At 41.1% G+C, this 17,234-nt stretch overlaps 2 protein-coding genes across 2 annotated transcripts; one reads left to right on the top strand and one right to left on the bottom strand.

Moving 5' to 3' along the window:
- hpdb (4-hydroxyphenylpyruvate dioxygenase b) lies at window positions 1-4,840 on the top strand. Its single transcript, XM_070903855.1, has 14 exons — window positions 1-51; window positions 746-772; window positions 981-1,043; window positions 1,371-1,475; window positions 1,707-1,749; window positions 2,269-2,351; window positions 2,496-2,585; window positions 2,713-2,816; window positions 2,916-2,993; window positions 3,617-3,779; window positions 3,895-3,966; window positions 4,057-4,179; window positions 4,462-4,578; window positions 4,730-4,840. The coding sequence occupies exons 1-14, from the start codon at window positions 1-3 to the stop codon at window positions 4,838-4,840; spliced, it is 1,230 nt and encodes a 409-aa protein (XP_070759956.1).
- Window positions 4,841-5,591: 751 nt separating this feature from the next.
- Window positions 5,592-14,352, bottom strand: LOC139283840 (histone-lysine N-methyltransferase SETD1B-A-like). Its single transcript, XM_070903882.1, has 17 exons — window positions 14,215-14,352; window positions 13,981-14,085; window positions 12,978-13,248; window positions 12,767-12,879; window positions 11,592-12,644; window positions 10,778-11,476; window positions 10,516-10,632; window positions 10,304-10,382; window positions 10,003-10,193; window positions 9,591-9,726; window positions 9,085-9,492; window positions 7,401-8,438; window positions 6,908-7,074; window positions 6,701-6,829; window positions 6,258-6,377; window positions 5,888-6,025; window positions 5,592-5,765 (listed from the first exon to the last, which is right to left on the bottom strand). The coding sequence occupies exons 1-17, from the start codon at window positions 14,350-14,352 to the stop codon at window positions 5,592-5,594; spliced, it is 5,076 nt and encodes a 1,691-aa protein (XP_070759983.1).
- Between the last annotated feature and the right edge of the window lie 2,882 nt (window positions 14,353-17,234).

The following is a 17,234-nucleotide window of genomic DNA, read 5'->3' as shown; positions in this document are numbered from 1 at the left end:
ATGGGATGGGAGTATTTCAAGGCACAGAAGGGTTCACTCAACTCAACCCCAGTGAGCCAATGAGAGTCCTGCATGAGCGAGCCTCCTCTCGCCACTAAACACTAACATATGGACTTCTTCTTCTTCTAGAAAAATGCAGCTGTAATTCTAAACCTGTGTGGACAAACAGTTTTTTCTTTATCCGTTTGCGGAAAAGCCTTTGGATTTATTCATAACTAAATCTGATTATTAATGATGTGTGATGAAGCAGGGAAGCCATAAAAAATAAACAGAAAAAAAATAACTCAGGCATTCCAGTTACTTTTTTATTTGCAAAATAAAATTGAGTCTCTCTACAGACGTATTTCTTGATACGACATTTGTTATCAGCGTCAAACTGACTGAAGTGAATGAAGTTATGATAAGATCTAATCAGACCTGCAGCATGCTGACATGTTTTCCCAAGTAATCTTTGTGTAACAGCAAAAGTGCACCAAGCATCACGATTCTCCCTCCTCCTCCTCCTCCTCCTCCTCCTCCTCCTCCTCTTCATCGGTGGGTGTGGATTTAGAAACTTCCTTCTCGGCTTTTAAATTCAGAAGTTCAGTGTAGATTTCATTCTGACAGTCGGGTCAGGTCACCAGGAGCAAGATGGTGAGTTACCTTCCACAGAGACCTTGTGTTTACACTGAAATAATGTTTGTCAGTGTTCTTTAGCATCTTTTTCTTTGTAATACAATGACTTGATGTGCTTTTTTGATTATAGACAACATACACAGATAAAGGCGAAAAGGTATGTAACCTAATCACATGTGTTGTACCACTGAGCAGAGGTTATTAAGCAGATAGACAGTAAAAACAACATTTTAATGCCATTAATAGCATTTCGTAGTGCTAGTTTTGCTACAGATGGTCTCTACACTTATAACATGTGTTTTAACCTATTACAACAAACTGTTTTATTTAAAATTATTTAAACCATTATTTCTTCTCGTCTTCAGCATGAGCAGGGCAGCTTCCTCTGCTTTGATCACTTAACATTCTGGGTTGGAAATGCAAAACAGGTAAGTTAACTCATAACTGCTCGCTGTCCGCCTTTTTTATTATTTTTTTCTGATCAACTTTTCACACAGATGGAGGGGTAGACTATGCACTCAGCAAGGCTATTGGTTCTCCTGAGGGGTGGAGGGGACACAGCATGTAAAAGCACACCAGACCATATACTAAATTTCACACAGCACAAACTGAGTCAAGCCAGCCACCAGGAGATGGCGCTGTCAGAAAGTTTGAGGCCAACCTGTTGCAATCATGCCTAATTTCAGTTCACAGTAACATGTAATAAGAGACTTCTCCATGATTTTCTGTTTAGTAAAAATCATTGTTTTCAACAGGCCGCATCCTATTACTGTAACAAGCTGGGATTTGAGCCTTTGGCTTACCAGGGTTTGGAGACAGGCAGTCGAGAAGTGGTGTCCCATGCAGTCAAACAAGGCAAGGTAAAGAATGCTCAGTGCCTGGAAGTACAGCACACATCAGTAACACCAGAAGATTTATTTTAGTGCCACAAAACAAATATGACAAACACTTGCTGTAACCCTAGCTTTCAATAAGTAACTACATTGAATTCAAATGGTAGCTTTGTGCAGAGTAAATTGAATGTAAGTGAATGATGGATCGAGGCAGGACTAGTTTTCCTCAAGTTAATGTTTTCACCTTGTGTTTCACAGATCATCTATGTGTTCTCATCTGCCCTCAACCCTGGAAACAAAGGTACAATATGGTCATAGCTGCAGTACATATGGGTGTTTTTCAATTATAAAAATAAGATAACTGTCATCTGTGAGTTCTACATGGAGCTTTTAACATACAATTTATCTGGCATTCACAAGGAAAATTGTTTTTAAGATGGATTATAAAACGCGTTAGTTTGAGATAGCAAGAAGAGGAGTTGTCACAGTTCAGACCACTCTGTTTTAATTCTTACACATCAATTAATTAATTAATTAATTAAGTAATTACACCCTTATTATCAATAAAAACAACTGGAAAAGAAAGAATTACGCGAAGCATTTCTTGATGTATCCTGACGTGGTTTTGTCGAATGAACTCCAAAAAAGAACTTTTAGTGTGCACAAGACAAGAGTACATCACAGAAATATAATTGTTAACCAGTTATTCCTACAGATTTGGCAAAAGTCAATTCGTATAACTGGCAAAAATATATTTAAATCATGATTTTTGATGGTTGACTCTGTGTGGTTGAAGAAAATGTTCTCATCTTTTCCTCAGAGATGGGAGATCATTTAGTCAAGCACGGGGATGGAGTGAAAGATATTGCATTTACAGTGCAGGACTGTGACTTCCTCGTGCAGGTAATAGCACAGCTTTTACTTCAGAGGTGCAGTCTCAGCAATTCTACACACTATTCACTTTGGATGTTATGTATAATGGCTGGTATCGAATGCTATTACATTACATAATTATATAATGCACTTACCATATATCCCCCTGCACAGAAAGCCAGAGAGCGAGGTGCAGTTATTGTAAAGGAGCCCTACACCCTGGAGGACAAGCATGGTGAAGTCAGACTGGCTGTGCTTCAAACGGTAAGATAGCGTGAATGCTATTCACACTGAACGTTTTAGTCACTGTTTTGATTTAGAACATTATGGAATTAATTGAATATGTCCTAGAAAAAAGGCAGAATTGTAGAGTTGCTTTTGTTTGCGGCAGTATGGTGACACCACACACACGTTTGTGGAGAGGACAGGATACAGTGGGTCGTTCCTGCCGGGCTTCCATCCCTCTCTGTTCAAGGACCCTTTATTAGCCAAACTGTGAGTGTGCATAAGTTATTATAATGTTTATGAGATGATAAAGTCAGAATGATGATGATGATGATGGCTGTATTTGTTTGCTTCCACTCTTCCATGCAGACCAAGTGGCAAACTGAACTTCATTGATCACGTTGTGGGAAACCAGCCAGACGATGAGATGGTTCCAGTGGTGGAATGGTAATGGACTCAGCCATTTTCTTGTAGAGAGTTTAGAAACATGCGGCGTAGCACATGTGATAACATACCTGCCCTTCACACCTCTGTGGTATGATGTCATCTACAAGGAGTCAAAGGATGTCTGATTCTTACCTAACTCTGCTTTTATGGCATGAGTCAGGGATCAGCATGACTTTGCGTTTTCTTAAGTGGGTCTCCAGTAGTTCTCCACATCTGGATCTTGTTTTTACGCCACCATCTCGGCATGAAAAGGCAGGGAAAGGCAGTTCTCTAAATGAGCGAGCTCATTGGTTGATCCTGGAAAGAGGGGTGTGTCACGGGCAGGAGGTTTTCAGATGTGAAGAACCTCAAGGAGCCGGCTCATAACTCAAAAAGTCACTCATTCATGCTCAGCAGGCCGCAATTCTCCAATTTAGTTCCTGAGATGGTAGTAGCATCAGTTCTGGGCAAGCAATTAGAAGAAAACTCGCAGCAGTGAAAAGCACAAACACCAAGCATTTAAAACGATTTAACAGAGGGTATGTTAACACCACAAAACAGAACTATAAGAGTATTTCGACCCACCATATGATGTTCGAACTTACACCACTGTGGCTCTTGATGCCTGGTTCATGATCTAACAGGTATCAAAGAAACCTTCTCTTTCACCGATTCTGGTCAGTGGATGACAAGCAGCTTCAGACAGAGTTCAGTGCCCTGCGCTCCATTGTTGTGGCAAACTACGAGGAGACTGTGAAGATGCCCATCAACGAGCCTGCCACGGGGAAGAGGAAGTCTCAGATCCAGGCGTGTTCTTTATACTTATTATACTAACAAATATGTGGACTAGAGGTGGTTTACTTTTACAACAATGGTGAAATATGACGTATAAAGTACCCTTGCCCTACGTGTTCACTTACAGGAGTACGTGGAGTACTATGGAGGTCCAGGAGTGCAGCATATAGCCATGAACACATCAGATATCATCACTGCGGTAAGTCTACAAATCACTCTGTTTTGTTTTATATGTGGATGCATCCGAAAAACAGCTACAATAACGCTCTGCTGATTCCCTTTTTTGCAGATTCGTAACCTAAAGGAGCGTGGGATGGAGTTTATGTCTGTGCCAGACACCTACTACGACCAGCTGAGGGAGAACTTGAAACACTCAAAGGTCAAAGTCTCAGAGGACCTGGATGTTCTGCAGGTCAGAACTAAGATCATATTTTAGCAAATTTGGAGGACTGATGCGGCGTGAATCTCATGTTTGTATGTTTGGTCTAAGCAATAATTATGTGTCCATATTTAGTGACCACTTCTGACTTTATACTGTACTATTTTTAGTCTGAGAACATAATGCTCATAGACTTCTGTAATGCGCGTACAAAAAGACAGCGCACACTGAGTCAACTGTTCAGCCTCATGACAATCTAATGGAGAAATTCATTACAACAGACAGATGTTATCTTGTGATCTTACTCATATCCAGGAGCTGAAGATCTTGGTGGACTACGACGACAACGGCTATTTGCTTCAGATCTTCACCAAGCCAGTTCAGGATCGGCCCACTGTGTTCTTGGAAGTCATTCAAAGACATAACCACCAGGTGAGGGCGCCAGTGGATAGACGACAACTTTTACAAGGAAAAAATATATATACAGCACATTATTCTATGTCTCAATATGACAGCATCTGGGCTAAGAATAGGATTCACTTTGCTGCCAAATCAGTAACTTAAATACATGATTTATCCACAGGGCTTTGGTGCAGGAAACTTCAAGTCTCTTTTTGAAGCCATCGAAGCAGACCAGCATGCTAGAGGAAACCTGACTATCCTGACACCAAATGGAGTTTCAAAGAACATGTGATCCCAGTGTTATAATTGACTGGAAAGCCTCAATAGCTACCACACTTGTTAAGGGTCCTGTTTTTAAGAATATTATCCTAATAATGTGCAACATCAATGCTCTGATATTGTGAGATAAAAAATAAGAATTCACAAGGCATGTTTATCAATGCTGTCATTCTTTATTTTTCTGTGATTTGCATGTTATATAACAACGTAACATGTATTTTTTTAAGTATGCGTTGAAAGGTACTTCATTATAATCTCCCCTGATGCTCATGAAAGGTCATCATTATGTGTTTGTATCAGTTATCAAGAAGAGTACATCACAACTTAACATTCATAATGCAACGCCTTCTGTTTATAAAATGTTAACAAGAAAAGCAATGTTATAGATACAGGCTTGACTCAAGCAAAACACCATTTAAGCTCTCATGAATGAAAACATTTTAACTGTACACTTCTGTTATCACTTGGGCAATGAGTGTGTTTTGTACTGTTTTATCAGGAAATTAGTAAAGATCAGTTGATAAAGTTCCAAGTGCTTGGTCCCATTCCTGTCTTAAGTGCTGTTTAGAAGAGTTTATTAAATGATTATTCAAAGAGCAGCACCAGCACTCTGCAGCCTTTTATGAGCTCCTGTATGGCCTCCAGGCATTGACTGTACAGATTTAGTATTATAATTGTATTAAATGGCTTCTTTGACACATACTCAGGGTCTGTTTTTATTTCAGGCTAATTTGGCTCTTGACATAATCAGGACACATTAGAGATTAGTTCAAGGACCCGCGGCAGCTATCTGCTCCACACAAACAAGGAATCTTTGTTTCCTCAATGGGAAACTTGTAGTCGTACGTGATCTCTTCATTGATGCTTATCGGCTGCCGGGAGTATATCACTATCTTCTTCTGAGACTCCACAGTGATGATCTTTGCATAGCAGTTAGGCTGCAAGACAAAAGGAATCCACAAATGCAAGCTTTGTGATGAGAATGTAAAGTTATTTTGCATGAAGGATCCTATTAAACAAATCTTGATCTTATTCAGAAGAAATACCAGCTCTTACTCACATTGCAGCTGTGGTTGATGAACCTGGCCAAATTTCCATATTTAGTAGCATCAATGATGGTGTCCTGATCAACCCGGAACAAGTAGCTGCTTCCGATGCCCTCCTCCTCGTACCTCTGCTCCCTCATGTCAGCAATGACCTAAGGAGAAAGAAACCAGACACACCTGTTCATGAGAGTGTTGTTTATCACTATCACTCTACTCACACTGCTGGAAAGCACCCAGAACAACCAGAGGGTCCCAGTGGGTCACTGGGCCAACTCAGCAGAAACAACAAGGTGAAAAGTGGCTTGCTTAAAAGCTTGAAAGTGACACTGGGTGAGTGAATTATGAATGTATTTAAAAGCCTTGTCATTAGTTTGTTTGTCTTACCTGTCTGATGATTTGGCCCACATACTCAATCACCATCTCATCTGCTGCTATGGGCTCCATTGCAAACAGGCCCCACTCATGGATGTGACTCCGGCTGAAACGAATCCTCTTCTTTCGGAACTGATATAAGAAGATATGAAGAGACAAAATGAGACATTTGCCATTTGTTAACACAGGCTCCAGGGCTTAGAGAAAGAAAATACATACACACACACACACACACATATATATATATATATATATATATATATATATATACATTGACACTGATAAAAGACTGTATTGTTCCATTGGTTTTTGTTCTATTCAAACAAATACGGTGGTTTAGGAATGCTAGCAGGTGAGAACAAAGTCATTTCAAATTGTCTTCCAGTCAAATCTTTCTAGTTGAAGGCAGGGTTTTCACAGTTGAGTGTACTTATCTTTACTAATACCTCACTTACCTTTAGCTGGTTGAACTTGACCAGGTCGCTGTCACAGCTGAAAGAGGACAGCAGGCGGCGCTGTTCAGACCTGAAGTCAGATCCTGCACGCAGTGAGGTCGGCTGCTGGGCTGGGATGCACATTCCCTGCTGAAGTATATGTTGACATTAAGCACTGAACGGAATGAAGTGGTCACTGAGATCATCACGACTTCCCCTCTTTAATACCTGAATACTAGTAGATGGAAGCTCAGTGGTGGGCTTTGTGCTGTTGAAGTATTTCATTTTGTCATTCCTGCTGAGTTTGTAGAAACCTTCACTGCGAGCACAGCCGGTCCTGTGGTGCGGCTGCCAGCATTTGTGCTCCTCACTCTTCTCTGTGAGGACTTTAGTCAGTGAGCGGCGGTTAAGGATGTCAAGCACAGAAGATGATGTGATGTACAGTGTGTCAATCAAACAAGGTTACTGATTGATCTGAAATCATTATATATGTGCAAAATTGATCACTACAACTACAACATTATTTAAGTCTTCCCCACAATTGACAGCAGTTAATTGTTTGGGTTTTGACTTTTTTTTTCTAAAATATTAGGATCTAAACATAAATAAATAAAACATTATTTCTAAATAAATATGGAACATATGGAATCTCATTTGTGCATTTGATCTAATTTGATTTGAACACGAAACTAAAGGATGAGATAAAGATAAAAAAGGATATGAGGGTGAGGTGTCCACAGGGTGTCACTGAGCCAACCAAAGCTATTATCCTGCTCTTGCAGCCTTTCATATGTGCACTGCAGCAGCCTTGCATCTTCTTCATCCAGGCCGTCCTTCCAAACCCTATGAAGTATCCTCCTCTCCTCACAGAGTGAACGCCACCTCAGAGGACGACTGTGAGAGGAGAGCGAACCAGTGATTCTTTTAAGTGAACTCTGCCGGTGACGGATTCTCCATCTCCTCTTTAGCCTCCACAGCTGTTTTCTTCTCAATAAGGATTTCTCTATCTCTCTCCTATTCTCTTCATCCAGAAGCCCTGGCATATTCTCCAGTCCCTGCAAGGGCTTCATTCTCACACCTGAACTGATCCACATGCCCCTCCCATCAGCAGAGTCAGATGAGGACCCAGAGAGGCTGCATGGAGAGGATACTGACATGGGAGAGCCTCTGACAGAATCACATATCAGGGGGTGTGAGGTCATCACCGTTTTCCTCCTGTGGACTATGGCTCTTTGGGGTAGGATGATGTCTCTTCCAGGAGTCTTTGGGGCTGTGATATATGGATTGCTAGGCAGGCATGGCACAGGAGGTGGGCTGCTAAGAGCTGGGCACATCACTATGCTACCTTCTGACATGGTCGTCTCTCTGCCTGGTGTTGCTGGAGCTCTCCCAGAGCTGTACTCAGTCCATCCACTTCTACCCTCTCTACCAGGAGTTTTGGGCATATCCTGGTATGATGGGTATGAGGCCGGGGGATCAGAGGGAGCTAGAACGAGCTCAGTGCTTGTTGAAGAGAGGGAGAGGACTTCATCAGCAGACTCCTCACTTTCCAGTTCAGCCACTATCCCTTTGCCAGGTGTTTGTGGTCGTTCCACCTCCTCCAATGCCGGGGATGTTGGTTTGCTTCTTATCAGAAGGTCAGGGTCACTGTCCACCAAGCAGCCAGTAGGAGTGAGAGGCCTCAGGTTTTCTATGTTCTCGAGTGACTCCACCGTCCATTCAGGGCTCTCCATCTCTACATCAAGGTGTGGTTCCGCTGCTACACAGATATATAACAAAACGATATTACAAAATCACATTTTCAGCATTCTATCAATACTTTTGTTCCATTGTTCACACAATTTATATCCTTTTAGCCATGCTAACGGCACAGCTCTAGGCATGGCAATGTCAGACTGTCAGTCGGTCCACCACTTTGGTCCGAACTGAAATATCTCAACAACTATTAGAGATTGCCATGACATTTTGTACAGAAATTCATTATCCCCAGGAGGATGAATTCAGATTAAATTATCTTGACAACTATTCAGTGCATTGCCATGAAATTTGCTACAGATATTCAAGGTCCTTGAATAATGACTAATGATTAACGTTAGCATTTAGCACAAAGCGCCGCTGTGCCTAAGTACAGCCTCACAGAGCAGCTGGCATGTAGACACTTAGTCCTGTTTACAGGTTATGATCTGGGATGATCTGTAAACATGCAAATCATGCACATTGAGGATAAATGCATTATACCTATGTCAAACAACATCTGTAAATATTTTTATTGCTGATTTTATCCCCATTACGGGCCACTTTTTGGGAAACTTTTTGAATGCCAATTCAGCATATAATTTCCTAATTCTGTGCTAATGCTGTAAACTATTTCCATCTACTGCTGCACAGCATGCTGGGCGTATAACCTGGAAGTCCGAGAGGTGACAGGGGCCGTAGATGGTCCTGGGGTTCAATGGCTTGGAACTCCATCATGGCGTCCAAGTCACATGTGTCTTGTTGATGGGATGTGTACTGTTTCTCCTCGGTCTCCTCCCTATGAAATGGATCTGACCAGTCCTGCAGGCCCAGCTCCAGCTGAGCACCAGGGGTTAGCGGGGCTGACGGGGTGACGGGGGGCTCAAGCTCCATCGACTCTTCATCTGACAATATGACTATACATTCGCCGCTCCTGTCATCATCCTCCATGTCCTCATCTTCAGGACTGAGGTCAGAGCAGGACGAGTCCTCAAAGCTCTCTGAGGAGAGCGAATCAAAGGAGTCGCAGTCTGACGAGTACTCACTTTCCTCTGAGGAGCTGCTCTCTGAAAAACTCTCTAAAATTGAAAAAGGAAGCAAAAATATAATATTTACTCATAGGACCGTGATCATTCATTAGTGTTCAGTGTTACAGCCGTATGACCTTTTAACATACCGCTATCTAAGCACTGCACTCCATCAGAAGTTTGAAAGATGACAGCATCTTCATCCTTTTTGTGTTCTTGTGTCAACTCCTTTTCTTCCTCAGGACGATGACTGTCATCACCATCATCATGATCCTCTCTGTCACACTAATAAGAGCACCAGTTATATTACGCAGTCTTAAGAATTTCACACTTTCAGCACATAAACTGTTGATCTTATTAATATTTTGTATAGATTCTGGAAAAGTCACATGAGGAAAATCAACAATTTTCAAAACGATCTAACCCACCACAGCCGATTATGAGCTTCTTATGGAAATACATATGCGATTTATATTTCAAGACCTGACTTAATCAAGTTGAAAGCAAAGTTCTCTATAATTTTTTTTGTACTTTCAACTTAATTGCAAAATCCCTATTTACCTGGATTTGAAGACCATTCTCAACTGGCACAATGGCCTCCACTTTGTCTGGCATTGTTCCTTCATCTTGAAGGGTGCTGTCTTCTTCGTTCCCTTCATCATTGTCATCACTGTCAAGCTCATGTGGTCTTGCATGTCTGCGTTTGGCTCTCTCAGATGCAGGTCTAAGTGTGTCATCCTCCTGTTTCACATCTAAAACCACATGAAAAGAAAGCAACACGGTTGATCAAGCGACAGTCTAGAATAGACAGTCGAGTTAATATATATAATAAATTAGGGTTCATTGCGTTAAAAGCACTGACCAGAGCTTTCATGAGTAGAACACGGCACATTTTCTATCTCTTCTGATGTAGCGGGATCATCTGCTCTTTTCCGTTTTACCTGCATAACAATAAAATAATACAACACATAATAATAACAAATAACACGGAATAATAATAATAACAAATAACACGTTATGACTCACCAGTCAAATGCTGGTGTATTTCATATTACAGTGAGCAGAATAGTTTACCTTGAAAGATGGCAGTGCAGGTTTTTTGCCCAGACCACTGATGTGACGAAGGGGATTTATTACTTTGGTCCTCTCTTCCACACTTGCTGATCCACTTTTCAAAGGAGAAACTTGTATCTTATGAATAAAACAACAATAATAATGAACCAACTAGCTACAAACATGTTTTGCCATCAAAAGAAGGACACAGAAAACATTTCTTTTCCTCATTCATGTGATTTCATTGACCAGTTTGAGATGATAAAGGGTGTAAAGAACTTACCTTTGTTTTCTTCTCTTGACAGTTCCACCACTCCTCAAACGCCTTGAAAGCGATCCCTTCAATCATTCTACGTGTAATGTCCTTCTTAATGATCGACCTCAGTTCATCTATGATGACTTCTAAAACTTTTTCTACTGTGACCTTTTGAGGGTTTTCCCGCACAAGCGGGTAGTCTGGTGGTGGCACAAAGGGGTTAAACCTGGGAAATGGTGGAGCGGGCCAGGGCGGTTGAGGGAATGGTAAAGGTCCACTGCCATGCCTTGGAGGATTCCCCTTATCCAATGGTCCTGCAGGACACATGGGTAAGGGGTACATGTGCACAGGAGGTGGAACAGAAGGCGGCACCATCAAAGGTGGAGGGGGTCCAAGAAAAGTTGGTGGGGGAGGAATAGTAGGAGGAGGTGGAATAGAGGGAGGAGGAATGGGGATGCCGGTGTGATGGCCCGGAGGTGGGATCCAGCCTGGAGGTGGGATGGGGATGATGCCATTTGTCAGGCGAGGTGGGACGGGTGGAATAGATGGAGGAAAGGGAGGAATTAGGAAAGGGAAAGGGATGACTGGTGGATGGGAGCATCTAGACCGAATGGCAGGAGGAGCTTTGGAGGTAAGGAGCTGAGTGCTGCTATTGGGAGAAGACAGAGGCTGAGGAAGAGCGGAGATCTCTTTTGTCGAGTGCTCCTTATTTGCTGCATGATGCTCCTGAGTGGGACAGAAAAAAAAGCTGAAAAGCTGATTTACAACAACAACATTAATACTTTTACATAGATACTTGACTATTGTCTTCATGATGTATGTAGAGAACTAGAGGATTTACCTTTGGACATAATGACTGGGACCTTTCTGCGTCATTTTTATTGTTTATGTGAGCGATCCTTTCAAAATGTGTGAAATCAGATGGAGTGGGAGACTGGCAGTTTCTTGTAAGAAATGAAACAGCTTGAGTAGTTTCATTCTCTTCATATTCAATGAGCGATCTTTGACCGACACCCACCAGATCACTGTAGGAGCGCTGGTGGCTGGCTGTGAAGGACCCACAAGTCGGACTGCAAACAAGTGAGTCATCTGAGAGAGGGGAGGCATTCGCTGAGCAAGGTGATGCTGGGTTGTCCTGAGAGTGCACATCAGCCTCCAAAGTCTTTCTAGCAAAGTATGAGGGGTCAGTACTCTGGCTGTTTATCAGCAAGCTTTCAATGCGGGAGTCCAAACTCTCTACCTCTGGCTGGGGGCTGCCAGAGGGACAGTTAACAGCAGATGGAGATAACTCTGTTATGCATGCATGGTCATCAGGTGGGGAGGATGCTGCTGTCTGCTGGTCAGCTGTGAAATTAATGCTCAGGATGCTGAAAGAGTTGCAGTTCCGGTGTAAAGACTTGGAGGTAGCAGGGACCACGTCTCTGGAGGTAAGGTTAAAGGAAGGCTCTATATTATCGTGAGTAGAGGACTGTGCATTGTGACCCCACAGTGCAAGCTGCTGGCTGCTAGTTTGTATTTGGGTAGAGAGGGGGTGTGGTGGCTGTGGTTGGCAATGCTTCAAAATGAAGTTGACATCTGAGACTTCGCCGAATCCTCTGTGATACCTCGCTGGTTTACGATGGCAGAGTTCTCGTCTTAGAGGTTTGTGAACACTATATGTGGAGGGCTCCCCCTGCAGGACCGGAGTCGCCTGAAGACTGGAGTAGCAAGAGTCCTGAGAGAGAGGAGTCGCAGACAAGCAAGGAGTGCGGGGGGTTCCCTGAGAACGCGGTGTAAGCCCAAAGCTGCAGGGCGTATCCTGACAAATACTGGAGTATGCTGTGTCCAGAGAGAGGGGGGTGGCGATGGTCGTGGGGCTGGAGACGCTCCCCTGTCGCTGCGTGGCTGCGCTGTCCTGTAAAGAGACGGATAATACAGAGAAAAACAAGATAACCGCTGAGAAATATTATCCTTAAAAAAACATTAATCTAACAGCTGATTTATAAATACTGAATATACGATTACTTCAATGTTTACCAGCAAACTGTTGATTAAGCTTTGAAGAGCTTGCTCACTGCTGCCCACTGGCAACGTCCAAGGAGTGTAAAGTCCACGTAAGAGGAACTGGAGATATCGCGCCCTGTTTTCACCTGAGGAAGGTTGCATGTTACAATAATTCAATTCAACAAGAGTAACATTTATGCTTTCAATACTTAATAATGCGAAGTATTCCTAAAATCAGCGTTACCTTTAGGATCAATTTCCACGTGAATAACATTTCCCATCACTGAAGTCTGATGGAGGTACTGAACAGCGTCTTTTGCAGCGCTCACCGTGTCGAAGACGACCTTTGCGATCCCTAAATGCTTCTTGTTCTTAGGATTGTAAAATATCTCTACTTCTTCAATGTTCCCATATCTGTTGCACATATTAGTCAAGAACGCCTCCCTTACATTGTCATTCAACCTGGAGAATGTCACTTCTTTGGGAGGAACAGGGCCAACATACCACTCATCAACCTGAAAGGACATAGGTAAACAACAACAACTGTTATTATTATTATTATTATTATTATTATAATCATTATTAGCATTGTAATAATTATTATTATGTCTATAAAGACCAATGGTGGTAAAAAACTAAATACATTTACTCGTACTGTACTTAGGTACAAATTTGAGGTGCTTGCACTTTGACATTTCATGCTACTTTATGCTTCTGCTTCACAATTCAGAGGGAAATATTGTACTTTTTACACCACTGCATTCATTTGACTACTGTAGTTACTTTACCAATCAAGAATTTGCATTTTTGTCGTTTTTCATGTCAAACACTTCATGGTTTCAGCTTCTGAAAAGTGAGGATTTGCTGCTTTTTCTTGTCTTAAATTATAGTAAACCGAATACTTTTGAGGTTTCACTATTAGCTAAAAAATTTCTCACAACTTTCTGAAGTTTTACAAAACAAACCACTCGCTTATTCATCAGCAGATTAACCGTTAATAGTTAAGAATTAGCTGCTTACACATTAATGCATGAGTAATAAATATCTCATCACATATCAGTCACAGGGGCCATGTTTCTGCATTGAATACGTTTACTTTTGATACTTTAAGCCCATTTTCCAGATTATACTTACATACTTTTACTGAACTAACATTTTTAATGCAGGACTTTTACTTGTAATTGAGTATTTCTACATACAGTGTGGTATTAGTACTGTTACTTTAGTAAAGGATCCTAAAAGATTACCTTAAATTTAGGAACCAAAAAGTCAGTCTTGTTGCATTTGCTCCACAGGCGGCAGATGCGGGGATCTGTGGCTGTATCCACAGGAAACAGACCTAAGTCCTCCACCTGTTGAGGTAAACAACACCCATCATCATCATCATCATCATCATGGAAAACATGCATGCTGGTTAAATATGCTGACGGGTAATTATCTATGAAAGACAACGGCAATAACAGATGCTTAAAAACGCTCACGGGTATGTTAAAATGTTGTCCATCATAACGGTACACTTTATACAGTCCTCTTGTCAACGCAGGGTCAATAATCAACTTGCAACTTCTCCAGTGCTGAGGCGGTGTCTCTCTCTCAGTAGTTTGTTTTTCGCTTTCCATTACATTGGTCAAAACCTGTAAACAGAAGAAAACAAACACTGCCCGCTCTCATTTGTGCCACAATAAATACAGCTGTTAGCTTGCTGACATTAGTCCTCCACTGGAGGTTAACACGCCCCGACAGGTGACGAAGAGCATCACCTGTAACGCTGTCCTTTTCCAAAAGAGAACAGGCTGTGAAACGAAACATACCCAAATACTAACGCACTAAAAATACAGAGAAGTCCAACAAAACCGGCTTAACTCGCTTACCCGTACCAAAGTTTTGTCCTTTGACGGAGCAACATTGTGGGAAAGCTCGTGTTATTTTCGGTGTTTCCACAGTTCGTCGCCCAGGTTGAAGAATGGATCCATCCGCCAGCGGACAGAGACGAAGGAGGAATATAGATCCGTAGGTGAGGCGGAAGAACACAAGAAGTTGGAGAACAGTTTCTATGCACCTTTATAATGTAATAATTTATTGGCAACTCGTAACTTAAAAGGGCAAATACAGAAAAGCATGTAGGTGTACATAATGATCATGGATGTCATGTTTAAGCTATGACTTCAGGCTATAACTCTGCAAAATGTATGTTTATTATTTGACATGGTCTGAATGAATATAACATAAAATAACATCCATAACAGACTGGAATGTTTGTGTTACAGCCTCATGAGAAATAGAGCAGAAAGGCAGATAGGAACAGGACACAGAGCAGTAAGTAAAAAAAAAATATATATATATATACAGATAACTAATAAATCAAAGTCAGAAAGCTGTATACGTTATGTTATGTTACGTTTATGTGCATAAAAAGGATGTATGTACCAATAGTGCAGGTTGTGATAATCAACATGACATAGTAATACAGTACATTTGGAATATATATATATATATCATGAATATAATACGAACAATATATGGAAATATGAGTATGTAATACATGTTTATACAACACGTATGCAATATGTATGATACATATAAATACAAGATAACAGAATACAATGGACTACAGTAGCATTGTATAAGAACATATTAAGGACATACAGTATGTTCTATTACTGTACAGTAGGATAGTGTAGGTTATGTATAATAACAGACATAGATAATAATTAAATATCGATTAATTGATTTTCTATTCAACAGAGCATTGTAGTAGCATTGTAGAGCATTGTATAAGAACATATTAAGGACATACAGTATGTTCTATTACTGCACAGTAGAATAGTGTAGGTTATGTATTATAATAGACATAGATAATAATTAAATATCGATTAATTGATTTTCTATTCAACAGAGCATTGTAGTAGTTATATTTGAGGCTGTGTAAATACTTGAGATATTCAGGAGGTGGAGCAGTTTATTAAGGGAAGGTTGGACAATTTGTAGGTGTGTTTCAAGGTGTGAGTGTCCCAGAAAGCATTTCCAAACCCTTTCAACTGTTCATACCACCACCTCCATGATGGTGGACAAATGGCTTGTAAGTCATTTTAGCTACTACTGCAGTCACAGTTTCTGTTTTCTGTTCATCTCTGGATTATCTCAACAGAGCAGTTTAATACAAGACCAGCGGTCACTGGAAGCATCCTTCCTCATCTGTATTTTCACAAAACATGACACCAGCCAGCAAGAGAATTCAAGGTTGTATACTGACGGAGTCTTTCCAGAGGTAAGTGTCCAATTCATTTCCCGAAGACAGAGTGTTAAATCTACAAATAAGAGAACTCTTTCACACTTTCACCTTTTCTCAAAAAGAGGTGACCTCCCATGGACCTATCCATTATAATAATAAATAATAAAGTATCCTGAGGTGCAACAGTTCTGTGATGGGGTGCCCATTGTCCTTGTTGGGTGTAAAGCAGACCTACGAGAAGACAAAGTCCTGATCAAGAAGCTCTGGTCATCAGGCCAGATTGCAGTGACATATATTCATGTATGAAGCTAAACAAACGCCTCTGGGCCCAACTCATCGGGATTAGCCATGCACTTTTACCTATGTACACTTGGTATTACTTTACTAATATTGACTATGAGTGTGTAATCACGAAGTCAAAAAAGTCACACATTCACAACTCATTCGTGGGAATTAAACTCTATTCTGACAGGGAGAAGAGGCCAGAAGGAAAATCAATGCTGTGCTGTAGAGTGCTCAGCCAAGGACATGGAAAATGTGAATGACTTATTCAGAGAGGCAACGAAACAAGAGCTAATGGTGACAAGAGCGCCGGAAAAAGTCAGAGAGCGGGGGAGTTTGTGTGCTTTGTTGTGATGCACGCTCATGGCTCTGACTCACTGACAGTCTCCACTCAAACTGCACGCATGGACACACCTCCTGTGTGGTTTTCCTTTTGACTTCATAGTTTAAAATACATTTTGTGTGAGATTCAAGTGTTTCCTTGTTTGTTTTTCCTGGCTTTTTTATACAGAAAAATGTTAAAAAAAAAAACAACAACAACAACAACAACATATTAATAAAAGATTCATATAAAACTCACAAATCATCTCAGATGTGTTTTATTCTCAAACCGGCAACAAAAAAACAGGCCTGGTGACTCTCAACAGGTTAAAAAGCTGCAGCTCCATGAGCTGCTAACACCACACACAAGCAAAACTTACAATTCAGTATACTGAATATTCACTTTAAAACTGTGCATTGCCACAAGCAGGGAAACCCCTCTATATACAGTAACACGTGTTGAATAAATAAACCACAAAAATGAACCAAAGCACCTTCATTTGCATTGATTCGTTTTTAAAGAAGGCACATGTGGCAAATCCTATGAGAAGTGTCCCAGAGTGTGTGCAGTTGACCTGAATAAACCTGTCTTCTTTCATTCCTTGTAAAAAAAAAAAATTAAAAAAAAGTCATAAAGAAACATCATCAGCAGGTCTTTGGAAAAGC

The sequence above is a fragment of the Enoplosus armatus genome, chromosome 4, assembly GCF_043641665.1.
Source record: "Enoplosus armatus isolate fEnoArm2 chromosome 4, fEnoArm2.hap1, whole genome shotgun sequence".
NCBI classification, from domain to species: Eukaryota; Metazoa; Chordata; class Actinopteri; order Centrarchiformes; family Enoplosidae; genus Enoplosus; species Enoplosus armatus.
The sequence above is the reverse complement of the archived record's forward strand: the minus strand, read 5'-3'. Positions and strand labels throughout refer to the sequence as shown.